The sequence below is a fragment of the Nerophis lumbriciformis genome, linkage group LG38, assembly GCF_033978685.3.
Source record: "Nerophis lumbriciformis linkage group LG38, RoL_Nlum_v2.1, whole genome shotgun sequence".
Taxonomy (NCBI): domain Eukaryota; kingdom Metazoa; phylum Chordata; class Actinopteri; order Syngnathiformes; family Syngnathidae; genus Nerophis; species Nerophis lumbriciformis.
The window spans coordinates 22,296,612-22,324,035 of record NC_084585.2 but is presented as its reverse complement, the minus strand read 5'-3'; the positions used below and the strand labels follow the sequence as shown (position 1 = coordinate 22,324,035).

At 39.4% G+C, this 27,424-nt stretch overlaps 1 protein-coding gene across 3 annotated transcripts in view; it reads left to right on the top strand.

The window, feature by feature from the left end:
* LOC133578061 (sodium-coupled neutral amino acid transporter 3-like) overlaps positions 1–27,424 on the top strand; it is a 157,242-nt gene that overhangs the window by 121,132 nt on the left and 8,686 nt on the right. For all 3 annotated transcript variants that reach the window (XM_061932206.2, XM_061932205.2, XM_061932204.2), the window contains 5 exons: positions 10,546–10,628; positions 12,864–12,922; positions 13,167–13,307; positions 25,079–25,158; positions 25,324–25,424. In XM_061932206.2, coding sequence (XP_061788190.1) covers positions 10,546–10,628; positions 12,864–12,922; positions 13,167–13,307; positions 25,079–25,158; positions 25,324–25,424 — 464 coding nt within the window. The remainder of the gene's footprint in view (positions 1–10,545; positions 10,629–12,863; positions 12,923–13,166; positions 13,308–25,078; positions 25,159–25,323; positions 25,425–27,424) is intronic.

Genomic DNA, 27,424 nt, shown 5'->3' with positions numbered 1-27,424 from the left:
TCCACATTTTCTGCAGAAAGAAGAAGTGGGTCAAAATCTAGTTTTTAATGCAATATGGTCTTAAATTTGCTGCTATAAAAACACCAACGGCATTTGTTATTGCTTTAGCCCTGCCTGACTCGCCGAGGAGAGACGCTTGAATGCGGTGTTTGCACGACGCTCCTCTTTTTCTTCATTGAAGCGATGTTCACTTGGGGGTGGTGACGCTTCAAATGGGTTAGCATGTTTGACGTGTTGCCAGAAGCATACCCTACCGCTGCTGAACAATGTCGGCAAACCGCTTTCGCTTTGTTGTCGTAGCCCGGTCGCTGCTAGCATGCCGTGTGTTGCGCCTCGGTGTGCATTGTTTACACAACGTGCGGTACGCTACTTAATATGTCCGTGTGGAAACTCGTTCGGTACACCTCCGAACCGAACCGAAACCCCCGTACCGAAACGGTTCAATACAAATACACGTACCGTTACAACATTAGCTGGCGGCCATCTTGAATTTGACCTCTCACGGTCATCAGAGGTCAAATTTTACTTCCCTCCACATCTGAAACTAAACATTAAGTTATATACTAGCTATGCTAGAAGTTTCATGCTTTTATCAAAAAGTGCACAATACGTTTGGTTATCCGCTTTACTATAAGCAGCGTTTTGAAACACTCCCTCTTTATCAACATCACTGATCATTTTCACTATCCTCCCTTAATCGTCCCGAAATAAATGTGGACCATACTGAATTCAAAATCTTTTAACTTCAGCCCAGCTAGCAACGCAAGGTAATCTTGCCAACCGCTAGCTAAAATGATGGTTGGTGTAGGATAACTAGCGTTATACAGACAGTGATATTTTTTGCTCCTATGTGACAGATTATAAGGTAACTTATATAGTACATACAAACCTTTTCTTTTCACTCCAAAATGTAACCGAGCTTAGGGTAAATTGCACTTCTTCGCTGGGTAGTTACTTAAATTTTGGGGATGAGCAACATCACAGAGCTGACCCAACCAGTAACCCAGCTGGTTGTGTTATTGATTGGGTCACAACCAATAACTCTTTGGAAATAACCCATAAATATGCAGTGTTCGTAATAACGGCGATATATAATAATGGCGTTAGTAACACCGTTACTTTTACTAGTAACAAGTTATCTAATTAATTACTTTAGGTCCGTTACAACGCCGTTAGAGATAGTTTGATGTAACGTGGCACGCTAATTTTGATGTGGTTCCATGTCGACAACAAGACAGCGACATAAGTGCAGCAAGTTGAATAAAGGAAATATCTTTTTACTAGTGAAAACAACAAGCAGCACCACACTACATTGAACTTGATGTCAAATAGGAAGAGACACCATTCCACTGTGTCACAGCAGACAACTACACAAGCACACGCACACAATGGGAATGACTGAAGTGACAAACTTGCCATCCAATATGTGCCCCGTTTGTTGACAAGAAGATATGACAGTCATCCAAGCATATTTAATCTATGTATTATTATTTATTAACACCCTATCCATCCATTGTATACCGCTTGTCCCCTTCAGGGTCGCGGGGGGTGCTGGGGCCTATCTCAGATGCATTTGGGCAGAAGGTGGGGTACATCCAGGGCCAACACAGATAGACAGACAACATTCACACTGACATTCACACACTAGGGCCAATTTAGTGTTGCCAATCAACCTATTCTCAGGTGCATGTCTTTGGAGGTAGGATGAAGCCGGAGTACCCGGAGGCAACCCACACAGTCACGGGGAAAACATGCAAACTCCAACACAGACTCGATCGAACCCAGGACATTCGTATTGTGAGGCGCACACACACTAACCCCTGTTCCACCGTGCTGCCCCAGAGGTAACACAATCCGGTTAAAAGATTCAAAAGAGCGTACGTCAAAGCCGACAAAGACTCTCACTAATACTTTTTTGGTAAAGTAACGAGTAACTATAACTAATTTATTTTCAAAAGTAATTTTCAGAACACTGTAAATATGACCCAACAGGCTCAACCCAGCATTTGTGTAGGAAAATAACCCAGTATTTTTTAGTGTGAATGCAAAACCGTTTGAAACTGGATCTTGGGCAGGTATGGTTTTACCTCAGCAAGAGTTTGGCTTGTTTTGACCACTGAGCTGATTTGTTTGTCAAATTTAAAAGAGCTATCGATAAAAATACTAAGATTTTTCACACAGGGGTGGCAATAAGCTGACAGAGGGCTTAGAGCACTGTTGGCATCAGTGAGGTTTGTGTCCCCGAAAGTCACAATTTCAGTTTTCTTTTAATATAAATGAAGAAAATTGATGGACCGCCAATGTTTTACATCATGTAGGCAGTTTTGCAAGGCTTTGTATGTATCTGTATTTGTTTCTAAGTGAAGGTATATCTGCAAATCAATTAAATTAAATATTGCGCTTTTTAAAAATGGAACCCAGTGGAAACAAATATAGTGAGAAAAAGACAGGAACTAAAATTGAACCTTGGGCCACTCCACAGTCAAGGCGGACTAGTTTGGATGCAATTGGTCCAAGTTTAACAGAAAAAGACCGCTCAGTTAACATATTTTCTGGACTCTAAGCCGCTAATTGTTTCCCAAGCTTTGAACCATGCGGTTTATACAAAGAAATGTATTGGCTAATTGCTAAATTATGGAATGGATTAAACAAAGAAATCAAATGATGTACAAACCCCGTTTCCATATGAGTTGGGAAATTGTGTTAGATGTAAATATAAACGGAATACAATGATTTGCAAATCCTTTTCAACCCATATTCAATTGAATGCACTATAAAGACAAGATATTTGATGTTCAAACTAATAAACTTTTTTTTTTTTTGCAAATAATAATTAACTTAGAATTTCATGTCTGCAACATGTGCTAAAGTAATTGGGAGAGGGCATGTTCACCACTGTGTTACATGGCCTTTCCTTTTAACAACACTCAGTAAACATTTGGGAACTGAGGACACAGATTTTTTAAGCTTCTCAGGTGGAATTCTTTCCCATTCTTGCTTGATGTACAGTTTAAGTTGTTCAACAGTCCGGGGGCCTCCGTTGTGGTATTTTAGGCTTCATAGTGCGCCACACATTTTCAATGGGAGACAGGTCTGGACTACAGGCAGGCCAGTCTAGTACCCGCACTCTTTTACTATGAAGCCACGTTTATGTAACACGTAGCTTGGCATTGTCTTGCTGAAATAAGCAGGGGCGTCCATGGTAACGTTGCTTGGATGGCAACATATGTTGCTCCAAAACCTGTATGTACCTTTCAGCATTAATGGCACCTTCACAGATGTGTAAGTTACCCATGTCTTGGGCACTAATACACCCCCATACCATCACAGATACTGGCTTTTCAACTTTGCGCCTATAACAATCCGGATGGTTCTTTTCCTCTTTGGTCCGGAGGACACGACGTCCACAGTTTCCAAAAACAATTTGAAATGTTTCACAGAACACTTTTCCACTTTGTATCAGTCCATCTTAGATGAGCTCAGGCCCAGCGAAGCCGGCGGCATTTCTGGGTGTTGTTGATAAACGGTTTTCGCCTTGCATAGGAGAGTTTTAACTTGCACTTACAGATGTAGCGACCAACTGTAGTTACTGACAGTGGGTTTCTGAAGTGTTCCTAAGCCCATGTGGTGATATCTGATGTTGCTTGTTGATGCAGTACAGCCTGAGGGATCAAAGGTCACGGGCTTAGCTGCTTACGTGCAGTGATTTCTCCAGATTCTCTGAACCCTTTGATGATATTACGGACCGTAGATGGTGAAATCCCTAAATTCCTTGCAATAGCTGGTTGAGAAAGGTTTTTCTTAAACTGTTCAACAATTTGCTCAAGCATTTGTTGACAAAGTGGTGACCCTCGCCCCATCCTTGTTTGTGAATGACTGCGCTATCCATGGAATCTACTTTTATACCCAATCATGGCACCCACCTGTTCCCAATTTGCCTGTTCACCCGGGGATGTTCCAAATAAGTGTTTGATGAGCATTACTCAACTTTATCAGTATTTATTGACACCTTTCCCAACTTCTTTGTCATGTGTTGCTGGCATCAAATTCTAAAGTTAATGATTATTTGCAAAAAAAAAAAAGTTTATCAGTTTGAACATCAAATATGTTGTCATTGTAGCATATTCAACTGAACATGGGTTGAAAATGATTTGCAAATCATTGTATTCCGTTTATATTTACATCTAACACAATTTCCCAACTCATATGGAAACGGGGTTTGCACTACAATGATCCACTTTAAGAAACAGTTCCAACTCAAAGTGTTTACAAAGCACAAGGAAGTAGAATCCTGATAGGCATCTTGAACCATACTAAAAAAGGAGAACATCTTATTAATCTTATAAAGGATGAATAAACACATCAATTACTTTTCTGTTTTGTTTGATCAGCCGTTTTACTTTCGTGTTACAGGAACTGTTTGGAAAAAATTAAGGTAGGTAAATAAATTTTACAACATCTTTGTATGTAGATATCTCATTTCACAACGTACCAGTTTATATCTGCGGCTCATAGTCCTATGCGGCTAATATATAAAACAACCTTTTTTTCTTCTAAAATTTAGTTGGTGCCGCTTATATGCCTGTAAGTGTGAGGCATATAGTACAGTAACAATAACTATGACTTAAACCAATGTAGTATGGCACGTTTCAGTTCAACACTTGTCTCGAGGCCGGACAAAAAATATATTGTGGTCCACGGTGTAAAAAGCTGCCGTCAAATCTAAAATCACAAGCATGGTTGAGCCACTAGTGTCTAATATTAAAAACAGATAAAAAAAAATGTTTTAAAATGCAGTTTCTGTGCTATGATATGATTTAGAACACAACTGGAATTTTTCAGAAATATTGTTTGAGTGATTTCAATTAGGCATAAACCACTTTGACAAGAATGGGAGTTTTGAAATAGGTCTGTAGTTTGACTGGACAGAAGGATCGAGGAGATTGTGCTTTTTTAGGGAAAGCTGCACAAACAGCCAAAAGAAATATAATAATTTATTAATTTTAGATTGAAAGGCCCAATACTGTCAAATACAAATCTTTGAGGAGTCTTGCCGAAAAAGTATCAACAAGACAACCAGTGTGGGCTTTAAGCTTTTAGATAACATATTACTATCCATCATAATGTGTTGGGCAAAGCTGTGTCGCCTTCTTGCTGTCATGCCAGTTGGATACACTGTGCAGCTGGCTTGTGAGCAGCTGTGATAGTAACCCTGGAGGTGGAGAGCAGAATGGCCAAAACCGGGAAAGTCTCACATCAAAACAGAGCCACTCTCCGTGAGTGCAGAATGTCAACCATAGGATATTGCTGGCTAAGTGCAGGTGGCCACCAATGCAAACAACACTTGCTTCATTGGGAGTTTGATGTTACCCCCACAACTCTTCACTCTTACCCCACCTAAAAGCTCTCATCACATATGGAAACTGTTCATGGGTGCTAGTTGTGGGAGTAAGGTTTGATTAATTGAAGCAAAATGGAGAGTAGTACTTGGCTGCTCGTTGATTTAATCTATAGAAATATGCGACATGATGTCAGCTACGGGAAGTTGAGCTAAATCCATGCTTTAGCACAACTTCTCTAGGCAAATTGTTCTGCTCAGTGCAACACTGTTATGGGAACAGTAGTGCTGAACAATCTGGGTTCTTCCATACGTTACATACAGTATAACATTTGAGACATAAAATAGCCCACTGTGGGGGCTGTAACATTCAAAGAAACAGGTAGATTTTATTGGATTTCAATCTATAGAAGGCAAATAAAGATTAAAACTGGGGATGTGTCGATATCTGATCAATATAGGGCGATTTTCATCAAAAAGTATAAGTCATTGGCCATTACCAATTAGTGCATTTTAATGTCAATCACAAAAAACAATCTCTGATGGCTGATTTTGTTACAGTATTACCTCAAGTTAGAAGCTTAATTGGTTCCGTGATGGAGCTCTCAACTCACAACACGGGTTTCAAATTAAAATATAGATTTTCGTTCCCTCGGCTGATATGGCAGCCAGGAGTTCATAGTCATCACCTCCATTATGTAAAATAAACTATATTTCTTAGTATCTTAAGTATTATTATTAAGTAGCATTATTACTGACGGATGAGGCTAAGCATGTTACAACTCCGCAAGACCAAGCCAGGAGCAGGCATGCTAATTACTAAGCTATGCAAGAAATAAGTGGTTAGTAAAGTTTGAGAAGTGTAGATGGAACGGCGTTGGAGAAGGAAGTACCGGTAAGTGGTTATTAACAGAACATTAACAAGTTGATTAATAAGAGTGTAGAGAGATGATAATATAAAAAACTGTTGTGCTGTGTTGCTGTGTCACACCCAGTGTACACGATATCGGAGGGCAGATCGATCCATAATGCGGTGGTGTCGATACCAGTGGTAGTATCAGAATATGATTGATATTTGAGTGATTAGATTCATGTTTTTATTTTCTACAAAATCCTTGTTTAGTTGTTTCTGTTAATGTTTACAAGCTCAGAAAATAAATCAATGGACTCGAGGACTTTGAGGGCAAACCCCCAAGGGTTTAAATAAGTAGTAGATCGTAGTTGGGCAGCACGGTGAAAGAGTGGTTAGTGCGTCTGCCTCACAATACGAAGGTCCTGGGTTCGATCCTGCGCTCGGGATCTTTCTGTGTGGAGTTTGCATGTTCTCCCCGTGACTGCGTGGGTTCCCTCCGGGTAATCCGGCTTCCTCCCACCTCCAAAGACATGCACCTGGGGATAGGTTGATTGACAACACTAAATTGACCCTAGAGTGTGAATGTGAGTGTGAATGTTGTCTGTCTATCTGTGTTGGCCCTGTGATGGGGTGGCGACTTGTCCAGGGTGTACCCCGCCTTCCGCCCGAATGCAGCTGAGATAGGCTCGAGCGCCCCCCCGAGATCCCGAACGGGACAAGCGGTAGAAAATGGATGGATGGATAGATCATAGTTTTTACTTTTGTTTAGTTATTTTGTCTTCTATACCAGAGGTCTTCAACGTTTTCCAGGCCAAGTACACCCAATCTAATAGTGAGCTGGAGCGGGTACTCCCGATTTATATATCATGTATACAATTATTTTTTATTTAAACTGGTCCTAATGGTTATTAATAAATATTACGAGATTCAAATAATATAGTATAGCAGCGCTAATAGCCAGCTGGAAACTGGTACGCTAATCGTTAGTTGATTACAAGAGCGCAAATTTATAGCTGGTAATATGTGCAAGCAATCAAATAGAGCGTTAATCGCTAGCTATCCTAAACGCCAACTTTAATCCATTTATTTTCTACCGCTTGTCCGTAACTTAAATAATGTAAATCTTTATTCATGTTTTAAGGTGGGCAGCCTGTTGGCACACCATGGCGTACAGCGAGAGGGTCCTGGGTTCAATAACCGGGCTCTTTCTCAGTGGAGTTTTTATGTTCTCCCCTTGACTGTGTGGGTTCTCTCCGAGTACTTCAGCTTCCTCCCAACTCCAAAGACATGCACCTGGGGATAGGCTGATTGGCAACACTAAATTGGCCCTAGTGTGTCAATGTGAGTGTGAATGTTGTCTATGTGTGTTAGGTGAGGTAGCGACTTGTCCAGGGTGTACTATGCCTTCCACTCGAGTGCAACTGGAATGGAAGACTGCTGTTCTATGTTATTGACTTTGATCAAACAATTGTATGTAATACAAGAGAATAAGGAACTACTTTAAAGTAACAGTAGAGAGGAAAAAAAAGTTGACTTTATACACCTAATTTTTTTTCATTGTAATCATTAAACCATATCCAATTGTATTTACAATTTGCTAAACATCTCAAAATGCCTCAAATTCAGTCAGCCATTTTGAATATTCTGCTCTTAATATCTTTGGCAATTTCTGTGGATTCTACCCCAGTGTAGTAACGCTTCTGCACTCTGACCATATTATCAGATCAGTCATACTGAAAATACAGTATGAGATGCATTGTTTATCATTCATAATCTTTATATAAGACATGAATACAAATGCATGTTTTTTTATGCATTCGAAATGTAAATAAATAGCTAACAATTGAGTCAACAGATCGAGGATCCTCTATTGCGCCGATTATAACATCCAGAAACCGGCAACAATATTTCATTTACATGTCGTGACCTGATTATTAACCAAATATGAGTGATATTGTTAATGCCGCATTGATAGCACTGAGCTAATGCTAGGTTATACTGCTATGGTTGACACACTGAGCCGGTGGTTGCTTCTGCTTTGTCTCAAATTTGCTAAAAGTGAATTATAGACAATAATTTGCATCTCTCACCTGCTAGTAAACAAATGTGGCCATGGTTTGAGAGGCGAGTCAACTTTGACATCCCCCTAGATTCCAAAAGGGACACAAAAAGACGCTAACTGAGGCAACTTTTTTTTTTTTTTACCCACTGTGAGGATTGTGATTGATTCTTAATCCAAACGGGATAATGTGAGCGTCCTGTCGGTCGGCCAGCGAGAGTGGAAGTTGTAAATGTTTGTTTTATAATGGTTTGTTTTGTTATGGTTTGTTTGTAGGTTTAGCACCTTGCAATGGTGCTGATACTAATGTTTCAATAAAGCTACAGCCGTTTAGCGCTCGACTTTTAAAACTTACAAAAATAAAGGTTATCATTTTTCCCAAAGTAATTGTTGTTGGCTCTCACAAAGTCTGCTTGATTAGCATTGTTGTTGGGGAAGGGTTATGTCGTTGCTACCTTCACATCACGGATTACGTGACTGGCTTGCTCATTAACTCTCGAAATGGCTTGTGAATCTCTGTGAGATCAATGCTATTTTGATCATATCTATGTATTCGCAAACGTTGAAAGTCTTTAGGTGTCATAAATCAATAGCTTCAATATAGAGGCACCTTGTTTTTCCACTCTACTGGTACTTTAAATATTGTGATTGGTAGAGGATCACATACCTTTTTTTAACCAATTAAAAACTAATACATTTATAACCTTTATTTAATGGGATTTTTTTTTACAGTAAACCTACCATAACATTATAGAACATATAGACAACACATGCCTTTTTTTTAATACTGATTTAAATGATTTATTATTATTTCAATTGTATTTGTTTGTTGATTTTTTTAAAACAGGCCTATGTACTTTTGCAAGTGCATCTGTGTCTTTATAGCACATTCTTCGCTTGTGTGCGAATGTATGTGTGTGTGTGCGTGGCATAATCAGTGAAAGATTGTGTCCCTGGGCTAGATGGCCAGAGGGTAGGATGTCCACAGGATAGATGGCTGAGCTATTTTGTGTCCTCTACAATTTTGAGACGTACACACACGAGTCTGTGTGAGCGTGTGTGTGTGTGTGTGTGTGTGTGCAAGCGCGCAACAAGGTAAAGAGAGAGCAACAGAAGTTGTATCTATGTAATTTTCCCACTCAATATCAGTCTAAAAATAGCCCCCCGTTTGGCAGTGACTTGTGCAACATTGTGCCAGTGTCATTCAGCTTTACCAAACGTTCCCCCTTTTAAAAAAAAAAAATATTCTTAAGAGTGGAATTTACACTTACTGGCCATAACATTAGGAACACAAACATACCTATACATTGGGGGGTTCCAAAATGGGGGAAGGTGGCTACTTTGTATTCTACTTGTTATGACCTGTCATTCCAGGTCTTATTCTGTTTTGTATTTGTTGTTTCTCCTTGGTTGAGTGTTCATTTCTGTTCCAGTTCCCTTTGTTGCCATGGGCTCTGATTTTTTGCACCTGCCTCTGGTTAGTGATCAGGACGCTCACCTGTTTCTGATCACTAATCAGAGAGCTATTTATACCTGCCTTTTGGTCTTATTCGCTACACGTGACTGTTCTGTTGGGTTGCAAGCTGCACTATAAGTTCATACCTGTTTCTTTTGTTCCTATGTTATGTTGTTAGGCTAAGTTAGCCTCACGTTTTCCCAGCACAACACTGGTTGAATTGAGTTTTGCATTTGGAGAATAAATCACAATTTCACCTTCAAGCTGATTCCTGTTGTCCTTCCGTGTCTTGGAAACAGAACCACCACAAACTATGCAACCAGGATGCAACACTACTGGCAATATAATTAAAACATTCCACAGAAAACAAAGACAAACTGCAAGTTGGCTGATCGCCCCCCAAAAGGCACCCGCAAACCAATATGGCTGACTTCCTGTGTATTGGCTGATAGCCCCCCCAAATGGTAACTGTACACCAATATGGCTGACTTGCTGTGTATTTGATGGGCTATCAGTCTCAGCAATGCCTTGTGTTTAGGCCTGCCATTAGTTAAGCCCTCAAAAAGGTGATTTAGTTGTTGGAATATTAATATTTGTAAATAGGAAGAAGAAAAAATATATATTTTGGTCACCTATATTGTAACGTTTAGCATACATTTTCACCACACTGGGTTGATGCTTGCATGTTAAATGATGCCAAATGTGAAGCTATACATTCACAAGTCTTGAATTAATTCAACAAAACCTGTTTATGTCCCTTCTTTAATGAACATCTGACTCTGTAATTCCTTTATAGAAGTGAAATGAAAACATTCTTTGGTGTTTTTGTGCCTCTGCAGTGAATGGTACATGAACGGCAACTACCTTGTGGTCATCGTATCTATCGCTGTCATCTTGCCACTGGCGCTCATGAAGCAGCTGGGTGAGTCTTATGAATTGTTGACTTCTTATAGTCTGTGACAATCCTCCATGGTGACATCAGTGGTGTAGCTGGTGAAGGGGCGTCACTAGGTTTGAAGAACAGGGGGCGGGGGCTTAGTCCCCAGGAGGTTCCTGTGATGCGAGCGCGCCACAACTTTTTGGCACTGTTTTAGAATTGCACAACAAACACTGAATACATTTAAATGATTGAAAGTGTAAGTGAAAGAAAGCTTCAGTCATCTTTAGTAAGCATGAGATGGCCCAAACACGTAAGGACAGTGTTGTTTGCATGGAAAAGCTAGCAGGCAACTTGCAAACAGCGAAACGTTGCACAGATGATAGCACTACAGAGTTAACCTGAAAACAGGAGGTTTTGGTGGAAATAAACTATCTTGCCTGGAAAACAGGGTCTGGATGTCCACCCAAAGATGTGTTATCTGTGCACAACCTCTTTGATTCAGAATGTTTACACGTGCAATATTGTTTTGCTTACAACTTGTTACTGTATTAGAATTACACAGCAAATACTGAAGAAATCAAAATGGCTGAAAAGCAATATTGATAGTTTCCTGTTATTACTGTAATGGTAATTTAAGGCATTTAGACCACAGGGGTCAAATTCAAGGTCCACAGGCCACACCTGGCCAGTAGGGATGGATGATATGGACTATTACAACAGCCTGCCATTTATGGTGAAAACGATAAAAGTGAAGATTAAAAAAAACAACATAGAACTCCACCATTTTGACTATGAGTCTGTCAGTACATCCAGTCTTCAGAGCCCACAAAACACTGTTCTAAAATAACACTAAGGCTATTAAACTACATCAGTTACGTTTAAGTAGCGCTCCTATACTGCAAAGCTGTAGTAGTATGCTTTGCTTATCATACGATATGGACATTATTTTTCTGTTAGCAATATTATAGACATTATTATGATGAGCTTTAAATTACAAATCAATCAGTTATGATGCAACTTCAGTGTGAACTCTCCCACGCTCCAGTCGTATAATGGCGAATAATAAGGGTGCTTATCATAAGCATCATTATTCACTGAAATAAACAAATACAAAATAATAATTGATTGAAATTAGCAGAAACAGGCGAAAATAATGTTTTAGGAAATCACGTCAATCAATGTTCCACCACTGCCGCCAACACGCTCTTCAGAGCAGACATCGAGGCAAATGTCCCCAAAACTGCGGGAGACATCTTCTTTCATAATGTTCTCCGCGGTTCATAAAATGTTGAATTTGATTGCACAGAATCCTTGAAATTGACACAAATGTGCCAGTACTGAGATGACTTGAATTGAAGCATGTTTTCTTCTGGGTTTACTTCCGTAAACACTGCAGGACGTGCAAGGTCTTGCTCAACCTTGCTAAGGTAACAGTGAAAACGTGGACTGGATTTTCAGTATAGTAATGCGGGGTGTATGATGAGTCATTGTCAGTGAATAGTAAAAGGGACTCATGAAATAAATTAAAATAAAATTCACGTTAATGTGAACTGTAAAATATATTGTGCTATGACGTTATTTGTCTTGCACATTGATCTGATTGCATATTTAATAGATACAATTTAAAGAGAAATTGCACTTTTTGTGGAATGTTGTCTATCATTCTAAATCCTTATACAGTATAAGATGAGAACACGAACGTTTTTCTTTTTTTATCATTCTAAATTGTAAATACATGCTAGCAAAGTCAGTTAAATATCAGCTGTGCTGCCCCCTTTTGAGTCCAGGTTTCCCCTTCCTGACTGTAAGTAATCACTGGGCAAATTTTTCGTCTCCCTGGTCCGTCATGCTTGCTAGCTTTTCTGCTGCACCCGCTCGTCTCGTGTTATTTTTGTCGTGGCTTTTCCCAGTGCCATCTAGTTGTTTTTGTATATTTTGCTTGCACATCTTGAAACTCCCTGAGTTAGTTTATAAGCTCTTTTGTTAGCTGTGTTATTTTACTCCACCGTGCTCATTTTGTTTTCACCCCCAACCTGTGAGTACTCTTTGATAGTAAAATAACTATTTATGTCACCATTCGTCAGCATCTTGAGATTGTTCTCAGCTTTGTTGCACAGTGCATTAGTGCTTTGTTGCGGTGATCTAATAAGTTCTTGCTGCCAGCATATCAGATTGTTACAAATTATTGCAACATTAGAAAATCCTCACTATCAGAGTGAAAATATCATATCAACTCAGTAGAACACATAGTTATGCTAATGAACTGCTTTATTTTAGGGTACCTGGGGTACACCAGTGGCTTTTCCCTGAGCTGCATGGTTTTCTTCCTCATCTCGGTAAGTGTACTTTCAGTAATAGTGTAAATACTGTACAACCTAATGCTCATTTTATAATCTGATTGCTGGCTTCATCTTAATACCAATTTTTGTAATATTGTCCCTGCTCGCTCTTGCGTGCTGTACTCCAGGCTTTGTTGTAGTCTGACCTCACTGACCTACTTTTGGCTGTGCAAGCATCTCACTGTGGTATGTCTGCTCAATATGCTAAATGTGTCTTTCTGCCTCTTGTGCACCTCTGCAGGTCATATACAAGAAGTTCAATGTCCCTTGTCCATTTGTGGATTTTGCCCTTAACGGCACTGCCAGTGGACTGAACATCACGCTTCCCGGCGGGGCAGAAGACCCCGCCTGCATTCCCAAAATGGCTAACCTCAACTCGCAAGTAGGTTGAGGCATGTCACTCCTTCTGGCCACTGAGAGTCACCCGTACCCACAGGCATGCTGCCAATGTGCCAGTTCACAGTCATGCACGGTCACACTGGGCTTGCAGCACTCTGTTACACTTGTATAGTACACTATTTATCTGCTTGACGCATTACAAACCAACGATGTGTCTTTCTCCATCTCTACGTGCGCGATGTTCCACTCTTTAGGCACTAGGGTTGGGCATTGAATAGCAACTCGCCTCCTTTCTGATTGGTCACACTAAACGCCTACTGTAAATTGGCGCCAATCTGAGGCAGAGTAAGGCAGGTCATCACAGCGGGAGAATTTGTGTGAAAATGAGTATCCACAATCATCCACACAGTGGAAAATGAGATACGTTGGGGAAAATGCCAGCCCAAAAAACTGTATTTTCCGACTACTGATTGTGATCACGGCAACAGGACAGCTTGCTAACATATTCGACTTCAACTCTGCCCAGCGGGATGCACAGATTCGCTAAAATAAGCGAACCGAAAGTGCCGAAAAGCCGGGGGCTAACTAGCTAAATGCTAACTCAAAGCCGTTATCTCGCAACCCAAAGCTAAACAACAACAACGAAGGAGTTGTACATATTTTAAAACCTTCTGACCGCACAAGTGATCTACACGTGCAAAATACGTGATAAAAAAATAAATAAAAATAAAATAAAAACACCTTAGAGCCGCGCCTGCCGCAGAAGCTAACAACACCAATGGCTTCACTTCGCCACTGAGCAACCATGAGCATGACAAGAAGCCATTAACGGGGCAATACACCATTACCAGGGGCGGAACAAGACATAAAAGAGTGTCTTTTAAATAAGACACAAAGCAAGGTTGACACTCTCGAGGAACAAATGATCAATGCTGTACAAAAAGATGTTGCAGATATCCAAGAACAGATAATCAAAGACAGAAAAGAAAATCGTAAAGATATGGTGGAATTTAGAAAGTTCAGAGAATAAATTAATGTATTAAAACAGGAGGTGGAGAAGCTGAACAAGGAGAATTGAACATTGCGTCAACAGTTGCATGCCATGCAACAAGATAACACCCATTGGGACAATAGCAGTGTTGTAGAGACCATTAAATGGAGATAGCAGCAGTGCGCCAACAGTTGCATGCCATGCAACAAGATAACCCTGATTTGAAGAACTTCAGGGAGGAGATGGCTGCATTGAGACAACAGCAGAGGTGGGTAGAGTAGCCAGAAATTGTACTCAAGTAAGAGTACTGTTACTTTAGAGATTTATTACTCAAGTAAAGTACCTACTCAGTGGCCTAGTGGTTAGAGTGTCCGTCCTGAGATCGGTAGGTTGGGAGTTCAAATCCCGGCCGAGTCATACCAAAGACTATAAAAATGGGACCCATTACCTCCCTGCTTGGCACTCAGCATCAAGGGTTGGAATTGGGGGTTAAATCACCAAAATGATTCCCGGGCGCAGCCACCGCTGCTGCCCACTGCTCCCCTCACCTCCCAGGGGGTGATCAAGGGTGATGGGTCAAATGCAGAGAATAATTTCGCCACACCTAGTGTGTGTGTGACAATCATTGGTACTTTAACTTTAACTAAAAAGTAAGGAGTAGTCACCCAAATATTTACTTGAGTAAAAGTAAAAAGTATGTTGTGAAAAAACTACTCAAGTACTGAGTAACTGATGAGTAACATACACACACATATCATATATATATATATATATATATATATATATATATATATATATATATATATATATATATATATATATATATATATATATATATATATACATATATATATACATATACATATACATATATATACACACACATATATATATACAGTATATAATTTATATTTATTTATTTTGCCGTTTTTGTTTACATGTTAAAGGTGTTTTAATGAATATACATGCATGTTTAACACATATAGATTCCTTTCTTTCATGAAGACAAGAATATAAGTTGGTGTATTACCTGATTCTGATGACTTGCATTGATTGTAATCAGACCGTAGTGCTGATAGCGTCCACGTTTTCAAATGGAGGAGAAAAAAAGTTCCTCCTTTCTGTCTAATACCACATGAAAGTGGTTGGTTTTTGGCACCTTATTTGTCCAGCTTCCATATTCGTTTTTATACACTTTACAAGAAATACATTGGCGGCAAACTCCGTAGCTTGCTAGCTTGTTTGCGCTGGCTTTCGGAGACTCTTGTTTTGAAAGCGCAGGCGCGATGGAGCGGCACTTTTATTGTGAAGACAGGAACTGTGCAGTCAGTCTTTAGGCTTTTGACAGGATGTACGATTGAAATAAAAAAGGGTCTTTTTTCCTTCACACTTTTGATTGATTGATTGAAACTTTTATTAGTAGATTGCACAGTACAGTATATATTCCGTACAATTGACCACTAAATGGTAACACCCGAATAAGTTTTTCAACTTGTTTAAGTCAGGTCATGTGACCGCCTGGCTCTGTTTGATTGGTCCAACGTCACCAGTGACTGCATCTGATTGGTGGAACGGAGTGAACGTCACCAGTGACTGTATTTGTTGAAACGCAGGCACTATGAAGGTCTGTCTGACAGACCAAAACAAACAAAGCGTGCATTAACAGATCGATAAAAATTAGTAGCGAGTAGCGAGCTGAATGTAGATAAAAGTAGCGGAGTAAAAGTAGCGTTTCTTCTCTATAAATATACTCAAGTAAAAGTAAAAGTATGTTGCATTAAAACTACTCTTAGAAGTACAATTTATCCCAAAAGTTACTCAAGTAGATGTAACGGAGTAAATGTAGCGCGTTACTACCCACCTCTGGACAACAGCCCAATGCCAGACAACAAGATGTTAATTTACGTAATTATTTAATTAGATTTTTTATAGACAGACTTAGACTTAGACAAACTTTAATGATCCACAAGGGAAATTGTTCAACACAGTAACTCAGTTACAATGATGGAAAGTGTAAGGATGGAAAGGACAACGCAGGTATAAATAGACTAATATAGCGATAAAAAAATCTAAGAGATACATCTTCTTCCGCTTATCCGAGGTCGGGTCGCGGGGGCAGCAGCCTAAGCAGGGAAGCCCAGACTTCCCTCTCCCCAGCCACTTCGTCCAGCTCCTCCCGGGGGATCCCGAGGCGTTCCCAGGCCAGCCGGGAGACATAGTCTTCCCAACGTGTCCTGGGTCTTCCTCGTGGCCTCCTACCGGTCGGACATGCCCTAAACACCTCCTTAGGGAGGCGCTCGGGTGGCATCCTGACCAGATGCCCGAACCACCTCATCTGGCTCCTCTCGATGTGGAGGAGCAGCGGCTTTACTTTGAGCTCCCCCCGGATGACAGAGCTTCTCACCCTATCTCTAAGGGAGAGCCCCGCCACCCGGCGGAGGAAACTCATTTCGGCCGCTTGTACCCGTGATCTTGTCCTCGGTCATAACCCAAAGCTCATGACCATAGGTGAGGATGGGAACGTAGATTGACCGGTAAATTGAGAGCTTTGCCTTCCGGCTCAGCTCCTTCTTCACCACAACGGATCTATACAGCGTCCGCATTACTGAAGACGCCGCACCGATCCGCCTGTCGATCTCACGATCCACTCTTCCCTCACTCGTGAACAAGACTCCGAGGTACTTGAATTCCTCCACTTGGGGCAAGATCTCCTCCCCAACCCGTGGATGGCACTCCACCCTTTTCCGGGCGAGAACCATGGACTCGGACTTGGAGGTGCTGATTCTCATCCCAGTCGCTTCACACTCAGCTGCGAACCGATCCAGTGAGAGCTGAAGATCCTGGCCAGATGAAGCCATCAGGACCAAATCATCTGCAAAAAGCAGAGACCTAATCCTGCAGTCACCAAACCGGATCCCCTCAACGCCTTGACTGCGCCTAGAAATTCTGTCCATAAAAGTTATGAACAGAATCGGTGACAAAGGGCAGCCTTGGCGGAGTCCAACCCTCACCGGAAACGTGTCCGACTTACTGCCGGCAATGCGAACCAAGCTCTGACACTGATCATACAGGGAGCGGACCGCCACAATCAGACAGTCCGAAACCCCATACTCTCTGAGCACTCCCCACAGGACTTCCCGAGGGACACGGTCGAATGCCTTCTCCAAGTCCACAAAGCACATGTAGACTGGTTGGGCAAACTCCCATGCACCCTCATATATATATATATATATATATATATATATATATATATATATATATATATATATATATATATATATATATAGAGGCAGCACGGTGGAAGAGGGGTTAGTGCATCTGCCTCACAATACGAAGGTCTTGAGTAGTCTTGGGTTCAATCCCGGGCTCGGGATCTTTCTGTGTGGAGTTTGCAAGTTCTCCCCGTGACTGCGTGGGTTCCCTCCGGGTACTCCGGCTTCCTCCCACCTCCAAAGACATGCACCTGGGGATAAGTTGATTGGCAACACTAAATTGGCCCTAGTGTGTGAATGTGAGTGTGAAAGTTGTCTGTCTATCTGTGTTGGCCCTGCGATGAGATGGCGACTTGTCCAGGGTGTACACCGCCTTCCACCCGATTGTAGCTGAGATAGGCTCCAGCGCCCCCCGCGACCCCAAAAGGGAATAAGCGGTAGAAAATGGATGGATGGATATATATATATATATATATATATATATGTATGTATATATATATATATATATATATATATATATATAAATATATATATATATATATATATATATATATATATATATATATATATATATATATATATATATATATATATATATATAATCTAATCGATAATAATCAATCTTTAATAAAAAATAAAATTAATTCACACACATTTTAGTAGATATAAGTACATATAATAAAGTAATACATTTCTTTTGATTTTCATTAATGCAAAAATAAAATAATAATGAGCACTTTATTTGAATAAAATAACTGGGATGTTTTATACAAACATTGAATTGATATTCATCAATCTTAAATTAAATCAAAATTCATTCACACAAATTTTAGTACATAAATAAATATGCTTGAACGAATATATTAGTTTAAAATTTTTTTTTTCATTAATTTGAATTATTTGATTAAAACATGCATTTGAATGAATTATTAGATTTTCTTGAATAAACAGTGAATAATGTATTCAGCTTTAAATAACATACAATTAATTCACACACATTTTATTAGATACCTAAATATGTTAAAGTATTTATTTTAAATCAAATCATTTTAATCAATTATCATGAATGATTTAAACTATGTATTTTATTTGATTAAACTATTTAGTTTTTCTCATAAAATATTTAATTGACATTCATTAATCCATCCATCCATTTTCTACCGCTTGTCCCTTTTGGGGTCGCGGGTGGTGCTGGAGCCTATCTCAGCTGCATTCGGGCGGAAGACGGGGTACACCCTGGACAAGTCGCCACCTCATCACAGGGCCAACACAGATAGATAGACACAGGGGCGCCGCTAGAGATTTTGGGCCCCATGAAAATAATCTTTACAGGGCCCCCAACACAGTGTCATTATTTTTTCTGTATTATAATTTCATCATCATTAGGGACCTCTCTGGGCCCCCCTCCATCATGGGCCCCGAGAATCCGTCTCCTTTACCCCCCCTTTTCGGCGCCCCTGGACAGACAACATTCACACTCACATTCACACACTAGGGCCAATTTAGTGTTGCCAATCAACCTATCCCCAGGTGCATGTCTTTGGAGGTGGGAGGAAGCCGGAGTACCCGGAGGGAACCCACGCAGTCACGGGGAGAACATGCAAACTCCACACAGAAAGATACTAACCCCTGATCCACCGTGCTGCCCACATTCATTAATATTTAACGAAAATTAAATGAATTCACACACATTTTAGTAGAGGATTAGATATGTTCAATTAATATATTATTTTCAATAGAATCATTTTCATCACTTAAAATTAATGAATTAAATAATGTAATTTATTTGAATAAGTTAATGAGTTTTTGTCATACCAACATTTAACTTAAACAAATTAAACATTTATTTTGATTAAATAATTTAGTTTTAATTTTATAAAAATACAATTGACTAGAATCTTTGCAATCCGGGCTAGAGTTGCGTGTGAATCCCACAGCTGAAACTGAACTGAAATGATAACGTTAGCATGTGTCATGTACCAAGTTGAATAAATCAAAAGGGTACTTCTGCGAAAATGGCAAAAAAAAGTTAGCATGCTAATGTTAGCATATAACATGTGTTACTGACCAAGTTATATGGCTCCAAGGTTTATTGCTTCAAAAGTGTAAAATTAGCTGGAAAAAGTAAGCATATTTAATTAAATTAAAATGATCTGAACACCGATAACGATCACGGGCCATGGCGGACTTACTGTTGCAAGGTCGCTATGTTAAATGCTCACATGAAAACAAAAGTTAAAAACAACCTACCCCAATTTAAACTTCTATAAACCCATTACTGTTTGAGAAACAAAGCTATTCAGTTGTGCACATTGAACCTACAATCTGTGCTCTCTTAGCACGGAAATATGATGATCGATCTTTCCGCAGAGGAAAAGACACAAAGTGTTTTTATGGTGCGTTCAAGTAGGACAGACACAACGCCCACCAGCAGTGATACATACTTATAATAGATTTCATTTGTTACGCATATTTCATTTAAATAAATCTTAAAGTGCTGCAGTATAAACCAACATTTACAATACAACAATAAAAGAGTAGCTATTAAAACAGATAAAACACTAAGAGTAAAATACTTCAGTGAAGCATAACAAACACAAGAAATGCAAAATAGCAGAGGTGTGGACTCGAGTCACATGACTTGGACTCGAGTCAGACTCGAGTCATGAATTTGATGACTTTAAACTCGACTTGACAAAATGTAAAGATACTTGCAACTCAACTTGGACTTTAATATCGATGACTTGGACTTCACTTGGACTTGAGCCTTTTGACTTGACAAGACTTGCTACTTTCCCCAAAACCCAAAGATTAAAAAGTTATTCATGAGCGCTCCGTATCTTTCATTGTGTACAAGTGTGTGTCTGTCAGCGTGTGTGCTGCCTGTCAGTACAACAGCCAATCAAATTAGATCCACGTTGTTTTCATCCCACAGCATTCATCCAATCAAATTGCAGGACAACCAACGAAGAAGAAATATCAAACAACGCGCCAGTGAGGAAAAATTATGCCACAGATAGTTTCGTTCGGGTATTAAAACTACGACTTGGTCAACAAAAAACGAATTGCAGTATGCAAAACATGCAGTTCGAAGATTACAGACGGAGACGCAACAACTTCCTACTTCGTTCGACATTTGAAGTTGCACAAAGAAGGGTAAATTTTGAATGTAAGCTAATGTTTATTGGCTAAGTAATTTGCTGTGTAGTTAAATCAGTGAGGCTGTAAACTCACTGCTAACTTTATAACCATAGACATCTTATAAGGGTACGCAGCATTGAGCGCGACTGCCTACTGGCGCTGGCGAGACGCGGAGCCGCCATCTTGGAGTGGTGATCCGCTCCACTCAGTGCAATGAACTGTCAGCGCATTTAAGTCATCTTACCTCACTGAATCCCACTGATTTGCACGCGTTTTTTTTGTCATACGTGTAGCTATGTTAAAGGACACATGTTTTATTATTCATAGTTTGCTTAACAGTAATAGAATATTCTTATATACTATAAGTGACCAAACGTCCGAGATCAAAACTAGGAATTTAATCCCAGAGAAGGGGGAAAAAAACGGTCAGCTATTTTTAAGTTGAATAAACAATATGATTAGGTCATATATACATGCGTATATCCTACATAAACAATGTATGAATACATTAGATATCTATATATATATTAGGGACCTATAGACTGTATCTCTGTTGCTGCAGCAGCAGAGAGTTTATTCTGTCTTGACACTTTGTATTGATATTTTGTATTACATTCTTCCCTTAAATGATAATGTTTACAGTGATTGTTTTATATGTTTTTTTTATGTATGTCACTTTGGAAAAAGCGTCTGCCAAATACCGAAACATAAACATATATAAACACCTGAAAGTCTTTATATCAGCCTAAACCACTGTTTCACTGGATTCAGAATAAAACCAAATTCTGTCTTACCCAACAATGTTAGTATTTGAATATTGTTACTTGAAGACTTATCCATGGTTACAATTATACTGTTAAGAAATTATTTATTGTCTTATACTTTGCCTAAAATGAGAATGCATCATAATAAGTGGCGGCTGGTGAATTTTGTTTTAGGTGGGGCTGAAAGTTTGTAAACCAAACCCCTGTAGGGGCGTCATCCTCCCCCAGAAGATTTCTTTGTGATTTTCACATAGAAATATTGAAGATATTTGCTCCTTCTCAACTCTGTGATAATATTATTTTCACAAAATACAACCAATAGTACGTTAATGTTAAATCTTACTTGTGAAAAGTAATCCTCAGATTCCTATTCTCAACAGTCCGCTCATTTGAGTAAGAAAACGTTGAACACCATCTCTGTTTTCTACCTGTCAACTGTCAGTTGAGGCTGCTCGACGGCTCCTCATCACCACTTCAAGATTGCGGCCGTATTGCTCGCGTCACAGCAGCCAATGCTGCGTCTACTTATAAGATGTCTAGGGTTAAAACGTCATTGCAAACATCTTTTGCGTCCACTGCAGTTCGCTACCATATTCATACTTTTTGTCAAGTGATTTTTTTTAAGCAGGGTTGCATGAGGTACCTATACATAACGCTACGTTAGTCAATGTATCACACACAGTAACGTAATGTTAGGCGGCGGTCAGCAGCACCGAATATTTTAGCCACCTACAAAAAGACAAACATAGTCAAATAAAGGTCAGTTAAAATGTATACTATATTAAGAATATGTGTACATATTACATAGGGCCCTGACATCTAAAAAGTACAACTCTGTTTATTGTTATGTTCATGTATTTGTAATGTTTCTCATGTGCACGCACACATAAACACATACAGTATGAGATGAGATCAATAAGATAAGGTAAGAACAGGATAGAAACTGCTGAGGAACAGTTACAATGCAATATGCCATGGAAATACAATGTTAACACTTTTGTGCAAATAAGTACAGTTGCACTTGTTTTTTCAAATGTGTTTATTCTGTAAAGCAATGAGTTAAATGTTTAAAATGACTGGTTAATAGTGCTATTATGAAGTGCAATGTCAGCACTATTTTTTTTCCTGCAATTTCAAATGCTATTGTTTTAATAAATAAATACAGCGTTTTAAAAGCATACACAATCTGTATAAATATATTAGTCTGTGGTTAAAAGGACTTGAAAGGACTCGAAACTCAAAACGCAGGACTTGGGACTTGACTTGTGACTTTCCAGTCTTGACTTTGGGGACGGCGTGGCGAGGTTGGTAGAGTGGCCGTGCCAGTAATCGGAGGGTTGCTGGTTACTGGGGTTCAATCCCCACCTTCCGTTGTGTCCTTGGGCAAGACACTTCACCCTTGCTCCTGATGGGTGCTGGTTAGCGCCTTGCATGGCAGCTCCCGCCATCAGTGTGTGAATGTGTGTGTGAATGGGTGAATGTGGAAATACCGTCAAAGCGCTTTGAGTACCTTGAAGGTAGAAAAGCGCTATAACCCATTTATCATTTATCATTTGACTCGGGACTTGACTCGGGACTTGAGGGAAAAAACGTGAGACTTACTTGTGACTTGCAAAACAATGACTTGGTCCCACCTCTGCAAAATAGTGTTTTTTTTCTACCAGTGTGTCTATTTTAGTTATGTTTAAACAGCTTTTTGAGCACATTCCACAATAATAATGATAACCATGACAATTTTGGTCACATCAACCGTGATATGAAATTCTCATATTGTTAATCCCTATTCTGTATTGTTAGACTTAGACGTAGACAAACTGTATTGATCCACAAATGAAATTGTTCCACACAGTAGCTCAGTTACAAAGGATGGAAAGGATAAGGATGGAAAGGATCATGCACACAAGGGCACAAAAAGAGGGCGAAAACAAAAGGTATAAAGTAGATAAAAAATATACCATAGTGGCAATATAAAATATAACATATATGTAATATTTACATATTATATATACAGTATATAATATATACTGATATTGTAAATTATTATATTATATTTTATTTTTATATAATATATACAATATATAACAAATCCCAATTACCATGTACAATATTACAGTATATGTAACAGCTGCAGCAAAAAAATGGCAGCATAAAATAGAGAGTAGATCCAGCAGAAAATATACATTATAAACAAAGAGAGGTAGCTAACATAGAAGCGGTCAGGTAATAGACAAATATCTATTGCTGTATGTTGAGTGATTATACAGCTGGATGGAGTGTGGAATGAATGAGTTCCTAAATCGCACTGTGTGGCAACGAAGCTGAAGGAGCCTGTTGGAGTTTGTGCTCTGCTGTCCTGGTGGGGTGGGTAGGCAGGATTGTCCAGTGTCCTCCTGTCCTTCACTGACCCAAACTCCTCCAACTGCGTGCCAATAGATTGGCCGGTTTTCCGGATCAGTTTGTTGATCCAGTTTAAGTCCCTTTTGCTGGTGCTGTTCCCCCAACAAACCACTGCAAAGTACAAGGCACTGGCAACAACAGAAAAACATCTCAAACAGCTTGCTGTACACATTAAAGGACATAATCTTCTTCAGGAAGAAGAACCTACTCATGCCTTTATATTATTATAGACATCGTTACAATATGTCTTCTAACCCTGGAAGATGGAGAAGACGTACGAACACATTTTACCTTTGCAAGGCAGACAACAAGACACATTGTAAACCCTGTGGCTTCATTTTCTCTGGTAAAAATACAACCATCTTGAAGCATCTTCTGCAGGTTAATCATACAAACATCTTCGCAACAGTAAATAGGCATTAACTAATATTTTTGAATGACTCATACTGTACTGGATTACTTTTACTATTAAAGACAGTAGAGAAGAGCAAGACTGCTTATGCTACCAATACTTTTGTTGTACGCAAAGGTGAGCTTGCCCGCTAATCTAGAATAAAACTAGTTTCCTCATGTGACCATTTTTGGTAACATTTTGGTCACATTCAACATTTGAAAAAAATGCAAAATTTCAGCTAAAACAATAACACGGACTAAGGTTTAGTGTGAAATGTACTTTAAAATATTCATGGAGTGCATTTCTTGTTGTGAATTGAGTTTTTGAGATGCTCTGCAACAATAATTGATAAAAGTGCTTTCAAGACAACTTCAAAGATTTGTTGTCCGCTATACTTTATATTTTAGTCGACGGAATTTACTGTAGTTTTAGCCGCCTAAAATGTTGAGGAATTTCGTCGACTAAAAGTGGACTAAAACTAAATTAATTTAGAGGATTAAAATATGACTAAAACTAAAATACATTTTCGTCAAAAGACCAACTAAAACTAAATTAAAAACAGCTGTCAAAATTAACACTGTTTAACAAGCGAGGAATTTGAGTTAGTAGACCGTGCTTTCTTTCTATAATGCAAGATTTCAGCTCCGAGACAATATCCCTCATCATTCACATTACATTTTTCCTTTAGCAAATATCAATTTTACAAGCTCCTATTAATTATCAGCAACCCTAAGGAATTCTGGTGCTTAGCAGCTTCAATGCAAAACCCCCTGACTGGTTTACGCTTAGGGCAAATTAACCGCAGGAGAAACAATCAGCTCTCTGTCACTTGTCTGACAGACTAACAAACCGCCAATAAAGACGTCTGGGATGGCGTTGCTGTATCTATTGTGACCTTTTGGGGTTAATTTTCAGACTGCCTATACCATCCCCATCCTGGCCTTTGCCTTTGTGTGCCACCCTGAGGTCCTGCCCATCTACACAGAGCTACGCAAGTATGTGCTTTTTGTGTTTTGGCTGACCCCTGCACTCTTTGCAACTTTTTGGGAATTATTCCGCACTCCTTGAAAGACGTAGCAGAATGTTTGCTTCCTAAAATGACTGTGAATTACATTTTACATGTGTTTTGTTGTGTGTGTAGTAATATCTTATTGTTTTAGCCCCACAAAGAAAAAGATGCAGCATGTGGCCAATATCTCCATTGCAGTCATGTACATCATGTATTTCCTGGCTGCTCTTTTTGGATACCTAACCTTCTATGGTGAGTCCTCTTCCTCCATTTTTCCATTTCACTGGTAAATTGCTGCATTTGGCCTTTAAATTAAATTGTATATACTGTAAATGCAAAAAAAAGATACAGTAATGAAAGTCATTAAGCATCATTGTCCTCTTGTGGTCATAAAATAAACATGCCTATTACTATAAATAAATATGTCTCTCACTTTACTCCATGGCAAATTATTTTTAAACCAGATTGGGAAAGAAGCCTACTGGAAAGGTAATACAAATTCAATAAAATAATGTATGCTCTCATGGGCATGTTTTTTTTGTTTATATGTTATCATTATTTCTATTTTCAATCGAATCTATATATATTTATTCTGTCTAAAATCACCAATGAAAATTAGGTTTTTAAAAAAAAGATCATGTACGACAAAATATATTCTGTGATTAATCTGTATGCATACATTATTAATGCAATAAATTGTTAATAACATGAGTTAAAAGTGCTGTTTGTAACTTCCTCACAGTAACTTTTTTCAAAGCAAAAAATATAACAAGAACAACACCGCCTTGCTAATTTTCCATTTAGAGATTTAACAGAACAAATTTGTTTGACAATCGTCTATATTTTTCACAATTACAAAGTTTCTGCAATAAAATGTTTTACCGGCACAAATAAAATGCCGGTAAACCCTGTCTAGTCAACGCGTACTTGCACACATACAAAAGCAATCCAAGAGAAACAATGAACAATTTGCAGTTATGTTGTTATGATAAAATACACTATCAATGACAGCTAACACTAGTTATCCAAGTAGCTAACAACACCTAAAGCTAATGTGCATGTGTTACATACGTGATTACGTCATTGGAAAGTTACCGCCCGAGGCATTTCTGTAAATGTTGCAAACAACCTTTAACTCATTATTTTTGAGAGCCCTAATGAAAACACAAAAAACCTAGAAAACCATGTCAACAAACTGCTATGGGTTGAAAAACCTTTCATTTAACACATTTTCTTCTTCTTAGAAAAAAAGCATATTCCACATATTTTCGGCCTAAATCAAGCATAAAAAATCGTAAATGATCTAAAAATGTCAATACACAATAGTATTGGCCACGCGATGGGACTAAACTAATCAGAGCGCACTTTTCAGTATCGTGGCTCAGATTGGCTCAGCCTCAAGCAGCATTACTATATTGGCTTAAAGCAGGGGTCTCAAACACGAGACGTTATTTTGCGGGCCGCACTAACATTAAATTTTCATATTAAGGTGCGGGCCGCAAAATAACGTCTCGCGGGCCGCAATTGGCCGCGAGTTTTATATGAATGGCGCTTGACAGCATCATACTTGTAAACCCTCTTGATTTTTCCGGGAGACTCCCGAATTTCAGTCAGACAACAATATTAAGGGCGTGCCGTGACGGGACTGCCTTTAGCGTCCTCTACAGCCTGTACAAACAGCGTGCCAGCCCAGTCACATGTTGTATTTGGCTTCTGTAGACACACGTAAGTGACTGCAAGACATACTTGATCAACAGCCACACAGGTCACACTGAGGGTGGCCGTATAAACAACTTTAATACTGTTACAAATATGCGCCACAATGTGAACCCACACCAAACAAGAATGACAAACACATTTCGGGAGAACATCCGCACCGTAACACAACATAAACACAACAGAACAAATACCCAGAATCCCATGCAGCCCTAACTCTTCCGGGCTACAATATACAAGCCCCCCACCCCCTTACCACCAAACCCCGCCCCGCCCCGAGTTAGGGCTGCAAGGTGTTCTGGGTATTTGTTCTGTTGTGTTTATGTTGTGTTAGTAGGCTCCCACCTCTCAACATCCATCAGCATCAGCACCGGCTCCCCCCAGGGCTGCGTGCTAAGCCCCCTACTCTACGCCCTCTACACTCATGACTACACCCCTGCTCATGCCAGCAACACCACTATTAAATTTGCAGACGACACCACAGTAGTGGGACTCATTTCTGGGAGGGATGAGTCTGCCTACAGAAATTAAGTGGA